This window comes from Schistocerca cancellata, chromosome 5, assembly GCF_023864275.1.
Source record: "Schistocerca cancellata isolate TAMUIC-IGC-003103 chromosome 5, iqSchCanc2.1, whole genome shotgun sequence".
Classification (NCBI taxonomy): Eukaryota; Metazoa; Arthropoda; class Insecta; order Orthoptera; family Acrididae; genus Schistocerca; species Schistocerca cancellata.
The window spans coordinates 589,812,407-589,827,896 of NC_064630.1; the positions used below are offsets into that span (position 1 = coordinate 589,812,407).

A 15,490-nucleotide genomic window follows, 5' to 3' on the forward strand; every position below is an offset into this window, starting at 1 on the left:
AGACTTTGCCCGAGACAATTTCCACGACTGCCGTTGTGAACCCGGAATTCTGGATGCACGTCACATGGCAATACTACAAGGGGTCTTACTGTAGCGATTTGTCACACCACGCAACAAGCTCTTCAACGACAACCGCCTGCATACACAGCTAAGTTCAATTGAATTATCACGCAACATGTTTTGTAGTGCCATTAGTAAAGGCAACTGATTACATTATTGCCGTTCTGTACTGCTAATTGTAGCTGTTCGATTAGCGCTTTAACGAATTACCAGATCTTATGCTACGCCTGTAGATTGTTTAGGACTAGTGCTGCCATCTAGCGACCATCAATTGAACTACACTCCTGGAAATGGAAAAAAGAACACATTGACACCGGTGTGTCAGACCCACCATACTTGCTCCGGACACTGCGAGAGGGCTGTACAAGCAATGATCACACGCACGGCACAGCGGACACACCAGGAACCGCGGTGTTGGCCGTCGAATGGCGCTAGCTGCGCAGCATTTGTGCACCGCCGCCGTCACTGTCAGCCAGTTTGCCGTGGCATACGGAGCTCCATCGCAGTCTTTAACACTGGTAGCATGCCGCGACAGCGTGAACGTGAACCGTATGTGCAGTTGACGGACTTTGAGAGAGGTCGTATAGTGGGCATGCGGGAGGCCGGGTGGACGTACCGCCGAATTGCTCAACACGTGGGGCGTGAGGTCTCCACAGTACATCGATGTTGTCGCCAATGGTCGGCGGAAGGTGCACGTGCCCGTCGACCTGGGACCGGACCGCAGCGACGCACGGATGCACGCCAAGACCGTAGGATCCTACGCAGTGCCGTAGGGGACCGCACCGCCACTTCCCAGCAAATTAGGGACACTGTTGCTCCTAGGGTATCGGCGAGGACCATTCGCAACCGTCTCCATGAAGCTGGGCTACGGTCCCGCACACCGTTAGGCTGTCTTCCGCTCATGCCCCAACATCGTGCAGCCCGCCTCCAGTGGTGTCGCAACAGGCGTGAATGGAGGGACGAATGGAGACGTGTCGTCTTCAGCGATGAGAGTCGCTTCTGCCTTGGTGCCAATGATGGTCGTATGCATGTTCGGCGCCGTGCAGGTGAGCGCCACAATCAGGACTGCATACGACTGAGGCACACAGGGCCAACACCCGGCATCATGGTGTGGGGAGCGATCTCCTACACTGGCCGTACACCACTGGTGATCGTCGAGGGGACACTGAATAGTGCACGGTACATCCAAACCGTCATCGAACCCATCGTTCTACCATTCCTAGACCGGCAAGGGAACTTGCTGTTCCAACAGGACAATGCACGTCCGCATGTATCCCGTGCCACCTAACGTGCTCTAGAAGGTGTAAGTCAACTACCCTGGCCAGCAAGATCTCCGGATCTGTCCCCCATTGAGCATGTTTGGGACTGGATGAAGCGTCGTCTCACGCGGTCTGCACGTCCAGCACGAACGCTGGTCCAACTGAGGCGCCAGGTGGAAATGGCATGGCAAGCCGTTCCACAGGACTACATCCAGCATCTCTACGATCGTCTCCATGGGAGAATAGCAGCCTGCATTGCTGCGAAAGGTGGATATACACTGTACTAGTGCCGACATTTTGCATGCTCTGTTGCCTGTGTCTATGTGCCTGTGGTTCTGTCAGTGTGATCATGTGATGTATCTGACCCCAGGAATGTGTCAATAAAGTTTCCCCTTCCTGGGACAATGAATTCACGGTGTTCTTATTTCAATTTCCAGGAGTGTACTTCGACTAGCGATCCAAAGATAACGCCTTACTAGGACCAGCTGATCGCTAGCCGACACTGCTTTAAACTTTCGAGTAAACGAACGGAGTGGACATGCCGGACCACAATATTCCCGACAATCTGCCGGCACAATCTGTAACAATGAGTGTTCCCACAGCTTCAGTAAAACTTCCGCCGATCAAGCTTGAGCTTTTTCAGGTGATATCGAGACATGGACCCGATTCTGGGAGCTGTTTGAGCAGCCAGTTGACAATGATCCGACGGTAACTACAGTTAATAAACACATTTTTCTTTACGGCTATCTCTTGGGAGTACCAAAGCATTTAGTGGACGGTATTGCGGTGACGGCCGAGACGTACGCAGAAACAAAGAAGATTCTCCAAGCGCGTTATGGCAACAAGGATCGAATTATTCAAGCCCACTTAGATTATCTCAAAGCCATAAAACCAATTAAGCTGTCCACCCAAGAGGAACTTAATTTGACATTCATTGAATGCCAGCGACATATTCAAGCTCTCCGGGCACTTGGGGAAGACGTGAACAAATATGGTCGAGTCCTCGCGTCGAAAATTTTACGCGCTTTTCCGGATGACATATGTCGCCGCTGGATAATTCACGCCAAGCATACGGGAATATCTGAAGGGGACATTTTGCAACTGATGGAGTTTCTGAACGAGGAAGTCGACGGGGCGCTTACCACGCAGAAGATACGCGGTGAATTTTCCACGACTTCTAGTAAGCTTCCCACAGCGTCCACACTTCACGCACATGCGAAATCTAAAAGATCGACTCCGGAGGATACCAGTGTAAAGGAACCATTCTGCGTCTTTTGCGAATCTTGCGGTCATTGGGCGCAAGACTGTAAGAAGATCGTACGCATTAATGATCGAATAGATAAATTGAAACTAGAAAACAGATGCTTTCTTTGTCTTCAACGTGGGCACAAAGTTTCAAATTGCAAAAAGAAAGAAAAGGCTCGGTGTGTTAACTGTAAAAGACTGCATCATAAGTCCATTTGTGAGGAACGGAAGGATATTAGGGGTCCTGCGGGTCAGACAAACGTTACTTCCGTGGGAAAGGTATCTGTCGCTCCCAAAGGACACACGTACCTTCAGACAGCTCAAGTATGCGTCTCAGGACCTACAGGATTGAGCAGGACAATGCGATGTCTACTGGATGCAGGTAGTCAGTCCAGCTTCATAGCAAAATCGCTGATTGATGATCTGAAACTGCAAGTGGTAGACCGACAAGAACTAACCGTTTGTTCCTTTGAATCAAACCCGACATGCCCACGCCACCGCAGGCTTGTTCAGTTTAATATGAAGGGGCTTTGGCAGAATTCTTCAGTGCCACTTACTGCGTTCGAAAGTACTCACGTTATTTCTCACCAGCCTTCGGTTCCACAACATATAAAGAGTTTACCAGATGCCCGTAAGATTACGCTAGCAGATCCAAAAACCAATTCAACAGAAGATCTTCCCGTGGAGATTCTTGTAGGAGGCGATTTTTATTGGAAGAAAGTGAAGCACAATTCGCCCATACGCATCTCTCAAACCTTAGTGTTAGTTCCTTCTCTGTTATGCTAGACTACATAACGAAGGGGCAAGTAGAGGTCGCTCCCACCCCACTCTCAGCAAAGGAGCTATTTTATCTCCCTCATCATGCAGTGAGGAAGGAGAAATATGGAACCACTAAGTGGAGGATAGTCTTTGACGCCTCATCTCACGAAAACAATGCACCCAAATTCTTATGTCGTGAATCACAATAGAGCAGCGATTAGCAGTCTAACAACACTTTATTACATAGTCACAGAACATACAATACTACAAGTCAAAGATACATACAGTCTCTCACTTGCCCAAAGTACATCACTCTGTGACAACTGTTAAAGACAATGTGCAACCATTTTTTTGCTTGCAAAACCTGTCCCCCATGCAAAACATGACTGAGTTGTTCAGGATGGAAAGACAATGGGGTTATCCAACCAATTTCTGCAAGGCAGTGGACCTCACCTTTGGTCATTCTCAAAAATTTATCAGGAGGTTTACATTTGTGTGTTGATTTTGAAGCCACAGTAAAACCACAAACTGTCTTGCATTCCTTTCCTCTTCCACAACTGGAGAAATTAATGGACAGATTGGAACAGGGCAGATTCATTTCTCAGACTGACTTATGTGAGGCATGCTTATAGTTACTGCTGGATGAGCAGCCCATGTGAAATTTTGTGATCAACACTCCTCTGGGTTTGTTCCAGTTTCAAAGACTACTGTTTGGAAGTGCTTCAGCTCCTGTTATTTCTCACTGGATCGTGGATGAACAATTAATAGCAAAAGTCCTTTCTTGTACAAACTATCTGGACAATACTGTTGTCACGGGTCATACATGTGCTGCTGAACATTTGGCAAATTTAGACTACTTATTTCAATTTCTTTCTGCAGGTGGCTCAAAGCCCAACAAGAAAAAGTGTTCCTTCTTCAGCAAAGAACTTTGCTGATTTGCACTTGTCTGATTAATGATCTGCCGTCACCCTGTAACATTACAGAACTCCAAGCTGGCATGGGGAAGCTTTTGTATCATATTAAATTCATTGCAAACACTGCATAGACTGCTGCTCTACTAAACTGGCTGTGCCAGAAAGTTGTTCCCTTTGTGTCGTCCCACAACCATCAAAACGCAATTCAGCAATTAAAGGACATACAAGTCATCGTTGTTTGATTCATTTTGATTCAGATAAGCCTGTTGTGTCAGCTGTGGATGCATTTTCTTATGGGATTGGAGCTGTGCTCTCCCATAGAATAGGTTCTGCTGACAGGCCTATTGCTTTTGCCTCAAAAGACCTTAACAAATCACAGCGTAATTACAGTCAGCTTGAAAAAGAGGGGTTCACCCTTATCTAAGGTGTTACCAAGTTACACCATTTGCACAGTTGGAAGTTATACAGATCATCAGCCTTTAATGGACACGTTCAATCCTTCCAACCCTGTCCCATCACAGACAGCACAAAAACGGTAATGTTTGGTACTGATATTGTCTAATTATCTGTTTGAGTTGTTGTACAGGCCCACTGCCCAACATTCAAACACTGACGTGTCATCTTGGTTACTGGTCAGTCATCTGAGGAAACATGATATTAAATCAATACTCAGGATTTTGAAAGTCTTCAAAATTTTCCTTTCAATTTTCAGCATACTGCCACAGCAACTGCTTCTGACCCAGCACCTCAGGTTATTTCTGCAGTATTTGTTCCATGGGTGGCTGCGTAGTTTGAAAGAAATTCCCTTCTCAGTGGCACGTTGCTATTTTTTTTTACATAATCACATGCTATGCGCATGATCAGTAGTTCTGCTGTTGCATACACAGAATGACACTGCATGTGTTGTGATTCCTCATTCCTACCAGCAGGAAGCTTTGTTTTTATTGCCTCTAGGTCACTGGGGGGACATCACTGAACTTGGAAGGGCATGGACACCCAGACTGAGCAAATGACATCTCGTTCCAAGGTTTGTGTGGAACATCAATCAGCTCCACTACAATGCTTCTATGAGTGGCCGTGTCCATCCGGACTGTGGCACTGCGTCCATACTGATTTTGCAAGTCCATTCTGAAATGCATGATAGTTTTTGGTGACAGAACATACAGTAAATTTCCTTTCGTTGTCCCCATGATATCCACCAATTCTATAAATATCGTATTGGCTTTGTCTTCATTTTTTGTCTTCAAGGCTTTCCTCAAGTCCTTGTTTCGGACAATGGACTGCTATTCACATCAGCCAATTTTCAAGTCTTGTGCTGCCAACCACACATACCATGTGACTACTGCTCCTTTTCACCCTCAGTCTAATGGTGAAGCTGAACAGATAGTTCAAAAGTTCAAAATTCACATGGAGAAATACATTCCTCCCACACATGGGAACAAGCCTCAAAGATTCTTCTTTCTTCTAATCACTCATTGCCTCGATGGGAAGTCACCAGCAGGATTGTTATACAATTGTTGCCATCAAACCCCACTGCATCTTCTGTGGCCACCACAAAAACAATTCAATCCAGCAGGTCAGACAAAATTTCAGCTGAAGAGTGGTCTTCTTAAATGCTTTTGGCAAGAAACAGCATTGGGAGCATGGTGTCACAACAAAAACCTTAGGACCTTCTTGTTACATCATACAAGATTCCACTCTGCTGCATCAGTTTCAGCAGAATGATCTGTGGTGCTCTTACATTTATGTCAGTGAATCTGCCCACATATCCAACACCTCGCTGGTCTCCACAACAGCAGTCATCTGTGCATCTCTGCCAGCCATGGCCGGCACTATTCAGAATCACGCCCATGGATATCGATGTTGCACCGCCATTGCAGTGATTATCTCCACCAGTTGCGGCCAGTACTGTCCAGAGTGGTGCCCACAGAGATGGTGCTCATGGAGGTGGACATTGTGCTACCATTGTTGCTGCCATCACCAACATCGACATCTGTCCTGCAGCCTGTGCTGATGTCTGTGGAGACACCGCCACCAAACGGCCATCATGCCACCCCAGAAGATCTCCTTGCTTTTGCCTGTGTTATCTGCAACTCGCAACATGGATACCAGTGCACAGACATGGAGCTGCCATCAGCTGTCATTCTACTCCGTATCTTCTCATCTACATCCACAATCAGTTCTTTCTTCTTCCATCGCTATGTGACACAGCACTATACAACGATGGAGCAGAGGTTTGTGGGGGAGGAATGTGGTGTCATCTAAAAATCGGAGTGCCATGGCAAGGTTGGTACCTTGCTATGAAGTGGTAAGTAAGCACAGCTGCTGGATGCAGTGATGAATGAGCTGTGTCAGCGTAGAAATGCCCACACGAATTTCCACAGGTCACCGCATCAGCATGCTTACTCAAGTCTGAGGGCAGTGCTGCTCAGCCTAGTCTGCAATCATTGCTGAAGATGACAGAGTTGTCTCTCTATTGAGACAGCAGTTCGATAGTTGTATTAAACAGAACTCTGAATATATATGTTTATTGTCAGTTGTACTCTGTAAGGAGAGATAAGTGTTTTGTTCTATATCAAATGATACATTAATGTTCAGTGACATTAATAAATAACCATGACACTCCTGTGGACATGGATTGTTATGAAGTTAAGTATTTCATTTTCTCCTATTTGGTATAATATTTTATGCATTTTAGTATCATCTTGGCCTCCTCCAGGAGTATAGCTAAGAACCCATCACTGTGTGGACAAGTGATATTTTGTCCATTACAACAATAAAGGATGTTGAAAATGTTCCATTAACATTAAAAATAACAACTCTGGTAGATGGAGTAAGATAACGGCTACAATGATTAAAACTGTAAGCTTAAGTCAGAAGTTAATGAAGTGAAAAATAATTACTTTCACAGCCATCTGGATTTGAAGCCTGCAGGTTCCAAAAAAGAGGTCGGCACTCATTACAGATCCTTCCTTGGACTCTATCCTTGCACTGGCAGAGTTCCCCTGGAGGAACAGACCCGCAGCCAGCGAAAGTTTCCACAACCCCAGCAGGATCACAGTTGCACTCTGAAAAAAAATTTAAGAAGTAATAAATTATAGAAAATCTAGTTTATTCATATTTTACACAATACTTACAAAAAAATATCTGACAATACAATCAAGCTTTCACAGAAATTATCTGAATCATTTTACAGTGCTCAGCCTGCATATACCTCATATCTCAAAAATGACAGTGTGACTGCTCATTTCTCTTTAATACAAGGGTTACTCTTAACCAGTTTGCACAATGTCAGACAAGAGCTCCACAACTGTGGGCATATCTACCACTCCAATAAGGTGGTTAAACATCACCTTGTGTGTACATTTGTTAAGTTCTGAAAGGAAGATATGTACATTTCTAGCCCACAAATTTCTATGCAGTGTAAGTAGAGCGTCTTAAGTGATGTCCATAAAAATGTAAAAACGCATCATTTCAAAAATTTTGGCCACTCTTGAAATATTGTAGGTTAAAGAATAACTGATGTAAAGCTGTAAAACTTGGTAACACGATTGAACAATTTCCATTGTAAACAATTATGCAAGTTATACATCACTTCATTCAAAATGTTTGTTCCAGGTGGTAATCAAAGTGGTCGACAAATTTTCTCACTACAACACATTACACTGTTTCTTAGATAGTAGTTTGTTTATAAAACCTGCAAGCTTTATCACTTTTGCATATACAGTTTGTGACATGGGGCTGAATTCGGCTAAAAAAATTGGGGACTTTTTAAACTTGCTGCACGCTTTTTGTTGATCAATATATAAAAAATCATTCCTTCCTCTACAAAATATAAATTTTATGATTGCTTTTCCCCCAAAAAACTTTACAATTGTCCAGTACGGTTCCCAACCAAATTACAATCTTAGAGCTTATGTTCTAAGATCATGCTAACTGTTGGGAAGAAGTAGTACATGCATGCACAAATTTAGTATACTGTTAACAAAAAATGAGATGTAAAGGTTATTCTGTAATGTTTCTTCTTTTATAAACTGGCTTACATAAGTTAAAAATAATGGCAGCTAATAACTTTAATCAAAGTTTATTTCTGCAGATGATTCTTATTCTTCTTATTGTTGCTTTGAAAATCTGGTAGATTCAGCAAGAGAAGCAGACATCCCAAAATGTGCTTCTGATAATCTGGATGATTCAATTAGCCATTTGCTTACCTAAAATTATAGGGAAAAGGCTGTAAACTGCAAATGGAACTGTAGTTGAGTCATTATGGTTCAGTGATGTATCAACAGTCTGCCTTCATCACGAAGCAATTTTGCTGACAGAACTTAAATCTCTGCAGAGATCACATTTGAAGAAAAATATTGACAGATTACTGAAATTCTGGAAATCAGCTACAAAACTTCAGCAAACACAGTTTAATTGGGCAAAAGGAATTTAATTCAGTACTTTGGGAGATGATAGGAATTGTCACTTCCTTTCCCTTTGTTTAGGACCTTCTCACGGTGAACGCCGTATGGCTTTTAACTGACTGCATCCCAGATGAGTGGCACTGCATCAATATGATTATGCTGGGATGACTATAAGTATCGGGTTGAGCTATTTAAGCACATTATCCACATACAATGTGTCCATAGAAATGAACAATGGTTGGCATTTGCTGCTGAAGAACTGAGGTTTAGCTTTGTGCAATGAACCAGTACAAGCAAGTGGAATGTCAGAGACTTTTAGAAAATTACAAGTACTTATACCAAACTAACTAGATTGTTTCTAAAATGCATTTATATCCTGGATTGAGCTAGTTTATAATCAACTGAGATTTGAAAGTAGCTAACATATTCTATAAAATTTCCTTGTTGTTTAATACTCAGTTTCATTTAAACTTTAATTTTATCTTTGGCAACAACATTTCCGTTAACATAAAACAAGTGAAAAAAGAGGTTACATTACGAAGGTACTATATTACAGTGACTGGTTTAGGCCTATACTTAGGCCATCTTCCAACAGCATCATCAGCTGAAGCTGATGATGTGTACAACAGACAATTGACCTCACTCACTGAAACTTTGACAGTTTCAGTGAATGAGGTCACCTGACGTTTGTACATATAGTCAACTTCAGCTGGTGGTGGTTTCTGAAGATAGCCTAAGTATAGGCCAAAACTGGTCATTTTAATAAAGTACCATTGCAAACTAGACCATTTTTTTTACTGATTTTATATAGGTTACAAGATCACTGCTTCCCGAAAATGTTACCAAAAAATTTGAATCCCTTAACATGCCTTATAAATTTGAAAACAAACATCAAAATATGAAATACATCATTTGGTCAACAGTAATCCACAAGATATACTCGACTGTATCCATGTTGAATTCTTTCATTTTCTTTGCACTACATTGAGTAAAGATGCAAGTTATTAAGAGCATCCATACCTTCACAAATGGGAAAGTTGTAGAATCCTTCCTTGCACTGGTCACAATGATTTCCATCAAAATTGCTCTTACACTGACATTTGCCATCATTATCACAAGATATACCAATGGACCCTTGAGGATCACAGTCACAGCCTGAAATATGTAAATCAATTTATTAACTGGAGAAATATGACTGATTGCATTCATAGATTTACAATATGCAGTCTAGTGCATTACACTTTCTTGAGATTTTACGAGCATACTGACACATGGTAAGTTTTTTTGGTGTCCAGCCAGACTGGAATATTTAGATGCTGACACAGTTATTCTTTTACAGATACTGTGATTGATAACCATAGAAAGGTGACTAGATTGGTTGTCTAACAAATGTGAAATCATCAGTCTGACTGGACACGTGAAAATATATGACTGATGCTGCTGTAAAATTCTGTAGAATCTTAGATAAATAGATTAAAAGTGACTACTGCTAAATGGATTTTAAGGAGATTTTTTCCACATGGTTATTTAAATTATCACATCAAAATGCAATAGTCATTGCAGACTGCTTTATATTTGTGTTACATATAGAATACTGAAGAAAGAAGAAATTATTGGAACATAACACATGACATAATCACACTTTTTACATGTACAACCAAATGTGACAGACTATGAAAGAAAAAGGTAGGGTATTACTCACTGAGACATTCAGGATATTGGTAATGTCCAGGACTGCACTGATTACATGTTCTCCCTGAGAAATTTATTAAACAACTACATCTTCCAGAGGCATCACACACAGTTGACGAGCTGCCAACTTCACTGCAACTGCAAGGTCGACAATCTGGATAGCCATAGTAGCCAGGCACACATCTGTCACAACGCTCACCCCCATATCCTTCTCGGCATAAACACTGGCCTGTTTCCTTGTTGCACACACCAGGAAGTGTACCCCGAATGTCACAATTACAATCTGTAAAAAAATACATAACAAAATAAATTGCCTGCTTAACATTAATTAAATGTTACACTGTCATTTTTAATGTGCTGCTGCAGAAAACTGGTTCGGAAAAAGCCTTATATAATGATTTGCTATTTTACAAAAACCAAATTGTAATTTTGCAATAGAGAACAAGATTCATAAACCAGGAGCTATTTGACAAAATACCATTAAAACACCACTATTTGCATGATAAATAAATTATGTATGGCACACATAATTTTTAATTTTGATAATGTGAATTACATTGTGACTCATGAGTGTGATATTTTAGGATGACATTTATCTATCTTTTTGAGAATTCTTTGGGTACTCTACATAAAAAGCTGAATTTCTGAATGTAATAATTTTAACATTATAACATTTCATGAACAGTTTCTTACAGAAGACACCCACATTGACTGTGCAAAGAATGTAATTCAAAGAATATAAATATGCATTGCTACTGCAAATACAGAACTTCTGGGTTAATATTTAGCTAAAATCAATACACCAAACATACAAAGTTGTATTCCAATTTCTAAAACTGTATACAATCATGAATACCATTAGTCCACTTCAGCAAGTAACGCAACAAAATATTCTCTCAAAAGAGCTAAACAGTGAATTGCAGAGTGTACTGTAAATGTCTCTGTAGATAAAAGATTAGTCTTGTAGTGGCCACGGGAGTATGTGTTTGCGTGTCCATGTGGTTGTTGGTTGTGTGTGTACTTTTGCCAGAAAAAGAGCTAGTGCTCAAAAGTTAGTGGGAATGCTGTTTTCTCTTACATGTTTCTGTGTTCCTACATCAATTTGCCATAGGTGATAGGTTGCCTTTCCCTTTTTTATGTATTGCTCCATCTAATATTAGACACTTTGTAATTTCAATACAATACAGTAGCTATAATTCAGTTCCAAGAATAAGGAATACCAAATTCATAAAATATATGTTTAGAGATTGATAACATTTTTGAATCAACAATGTCCTAACAAAATAAATTACAAATAATAACTTACATCTGCATTCTGGATAATGCGAATAACCGTCTTGGCATTCTGAGCAAGTTCTTCCTCCATAATTGTTCTTGCAGAAACACTGTCCCGAGGAAACATCACATTTATCACTTGTGGAACCCTCAGGATTACAGTCACAAGCTAAAAAAAGTTCATTCACATTAATTTATTTCTCTGTTTAAGGGAACAATTAAAATATCACATTCTCATAATTAAGTATGAGGAAAATATATTACTGATGTTTAGAAGCATGTGTTATAAAAGTAAACAGTCCACTGGTACAACTCCAAATTTAATGTAATTTGAGAAGTTGGACCAGGTTTACACAAAGACTGAAAACTAAACTCCCATACAACAAAATAATGGTTGAGTCTTTACATGTATCACTTTATTATGTTTTATGAACTAAAGCTAGATACTTATGTACTTTAATGCTTTATGCTAGTATTTGTTAATATATTACCGAGACATTCAGGGAAGTTGTAAAAGCCTTCTTCACATTCAGTGCAGAACTTTCCACGATAGTTGGCCTTGCATGGACATAGCCCATTAGTAGGTTCACAATGAAAGCCTCTTGTTCCATTTAGATGGCATTCACATGGTTTGCAGTCAGGATACCCATAATATCCAAAACTGCAACTATCACAATTTGGTGGTGTGAATTCTGGTCGACATTCACACTGTCCTGAGCCTTCTGCACAGTTTCCAGTTGCATAGAAGTAATCACATTGACAGGCTGTAAATAATAACATTCATTATATGAATGTCTTTAAAAGAGTTGAATGTGTGTCTTAAGATTTAAATTTATATACTTGAGCTACATCTTACTTGGTGTTCACAAAATTTCTGTTTAATTCATTTTGGTACAGATAACAAATGTTCTAAGTACTTTTTTTTGTCTTATCGTCACAATTTCTGTAGTGCATTATGAGTTTTTACTCACGTTGGCAAACATCAGTTTCATTAAGCAATTTGCCATAGGGACGGTAAAATCCAGGCTTGCATTGGTTACAGTTGATTCCTTCAGTGTTGTCACGACAATTTTTGCAAACACCTCCACCTTCATAATTTCCATGTATATCCAATGATAATCCTTTGGCATCCACTTCAGGATCATATTCACATTCTTCAGTATGTCCAAAGCAGTTACATGCTATAAAGAAAGAAACAATTTTGGGTCAGATAAGTAAATTATTTTATAAGAATTATCTCACAGTAACAAAAGTACGAAATGTACAACACAGCACCCAGAGATAGTGGCCATGTGTGCATGAGTTGTGCTTGTGAGAATGTGAACATGTGTGTGTTTTCTATTTCTGACAAAGGTCCTTTGGCTCAAAACTTAATAGGTGTCTTTTCACTGTGCCCATCTGCAATTCAATGCCTTCACTATGTGGCAAGTAGCAACCTAGCCCTTTCATAATATTGTTGTTATTCTATCCTGGACTTTCCATTGTACAAATCTCCTAAATAAAATTTAATGCTATAAAATACATTTCCAATGATGATGTGTTATGGTGTAAAAGATTCCAGGAAGGAATATACTGTGACTGTAGATTGTACCGTCTCAAAATTCAGGTATAACTACAATGCATGTCTTAAAAGAAAATGTCAGTGGGTTACTGAACACAAATATAGTTGAAAAATGTATTATATAAATGATCTATATAAACTTTCTGTTCGGTTTTCTACCTATTCATCACTATTTTCCAAGCGCTTTCAGGTCAGCAGAACATGCTTCCTGAAAAACCCTTTACACAGGAAGTCCAAACCCTAGATTTTTGGCAGTCTACAACTAAACTTTCCAAGTTTGAGTCCCAGTCCAGCACGCTGTTTTAATCTTTCAAGAAGTTTCAAACAATTCACTAGTTCACAATTTCAAAATATCAGGACGAGAGCCACTTATTTTGAGGTGTAGGAGAAAGAAGAAGAAACATTCACACAACAGTTCAAAAAATCTGCCTGGTATCCCATATCACATGGACAGTGCTGGTGGCTAGAGTAAGAATGCATTACCAGGAATCAAGACAATTTCAGATCTTTGATTTTTATATGTTTATTATGAATTACATGTCTCAGTCTCTAAAGTGAGAGGACATCTTATATGTTACTGGTGATACTGAATCCATAAAACGAACAAAGAGAACACTTTTTTGATCTTCAAACAGAGTCGTTACGATTTTACACATAGATTCTGTCTGTTTGAATTTTTCTGGGTGAAGGGAAATTGAATGATGCCAATCGATGGACTGCTTTTAAGACACTCATGTTTCATCTATCACAAAGTGCAGAAACATTCCTCTGCACACCTAAAGCACCTGACAAAAAATGCACAAGCATATGTTTTCCTTGTGCTTCCCAAACATTCGCCAACATGATTGGTATCCATTTTGCATTGTTTCCCAGAACTTGGTTTCTTTGTACCACCTTTGTGAAAAGTTGCCCACAATATCCCTCGAAATTATATACGAAGCTCAGTAAAAGTGATGTTTTTCCAGCACTTTTTCATTCACATGCTCGAAAAATGTCTGAAGCTTGCATGCCAAGTCTGCTATATCTGTTTTCATTGTGCCCTTAAAAGCACAAAATCATTGTTTCATATTTCTTTGCCTATTCCTGAATCACAAAAAATGTGAAATTCAGTTGCATTACACCATTTTCCATTGAGGAATTAAATCACCAATTGTAATTTGCAGTATTTGTTATCAGAGAATTATAGCTTCCAGTATATAAAATTAAGTAATTAAAATACAGAGAACTGTGGATCTTGTTCAGGTAAGTTCTGTGAACTGTACTGCACAAGGGGAAGTTGATCATTTTAAAGTATCATATACCCTAACCAACTGGACTTTCAGTTGAGATACATTTTATGCAAGACAAAGAATACCACACACTAAAACCTTGAGGTAATGCAAGGAATAACAGCCTGTAAGATGTTAAATAATCTGAGGAGCTTTGTAAGTCTCCCCAAGAGATTACCTCAAGGATTCCTTACAATGAAGAAATGACATGTCACACATGTGCACATAATGGGAGGGTTTTGAGAATGCCAAAACTCAATAGCAACATCCAGTCTAATTTATTGTAGCAAGTCTCACCAGTACATAACCATTAGATATGAAAGTAGGGCTTCCATGTAGTATTCCATCCAATATCCAGTGTCAATGTTACCCATGCCATTGAAATGGAAGCATTTCTGTGTATCAGTAATTTACAATTTGAAAGCAAGTTTGGGAGTGAATCATTGTTCTTAGCATGGGTTTGCAAATTTGGGTTATTCTCCTTCTGTGGCCATAATATTTATCTTTGATTCGTTTAATTCAAACAGGAAGTGAATTGGCTTTAGGACCAAACACAGCAACAAGCACAAATGAAGACTGTGTGTTCTGTGTTCTGAGAATGACTGAATTTCTGATGAACTACTGGGATTACACAAGTGTCTTCATATGAAGAGGGTTTGCTGCTGGTGAGTACCTTGCCACATAAACCAGAAAAAGAAGGCTCAGTTTTTACAGTACCAACATATGATTCATAAGTTTGATTTTGAAAAGTAAATTTTCATACTCATCACCAAAACTACTGATTACATGTGACAGTACCAACTGTACCTCCATACTATACATGAGTCACACATTTGAACTTTCCCAAACAAAGACTCCAGAAGAACAGAGAAAGCAAGAATGTAGGACAGAAGAATGCTGTGCACTCTCCTCACTGGAATTAAGCACATCATCACAATCACACAGAGAGAAGGTAGAACATTAAGTGCAAATTAAGAAGGTAGTGAAATCCTTCATAAGCTTCTCATGAAAATACGAGAGAAATAAGCAAAAAATTGGCAAACATGGG

The 15,490-nt window shown here is 40.1% G+C and overlaps 1 protein-coding gene across 1 annotated transcript in view; it reads right to left on the reverse strand.

Moving 5' to 3' along the window:
- Positions 1-15,490, reverse strand: part of LOC126188961 (laminin subunit alpha) — a 364,582-nt gene that overhangs the window by 251,498 nt on the left and 97,594 nt on the right. The window contains exons 6-11 of the mRNA XM_049930722.1: positions 12,585-12,794; positions 12,105-12,377; positions 11,645-11,782; positions 10,349-10,621; positions 9,667-9,801; positions 7,141-7,305 (exon numbers count right to left, since the gene is read on the reverse strand). Of these exons, the coding sequence (XP_049786679.1) occupies positions 7,141-7,305; positions 9,667-9,801; positions 10,349-10,621; positions 11,645-11,782; positions 12,105-12,377; positions 12,585-12,794 (1,194 nt within the window). The remainder of the gene's footprint in view (positions 1-7,140; positions 7,306-9,666; positions 9,802-10,348; positions 10,622-11,644; positions 11,783-12,104; positions 12,378-12,584; positions 12,795-15,490) is intronic.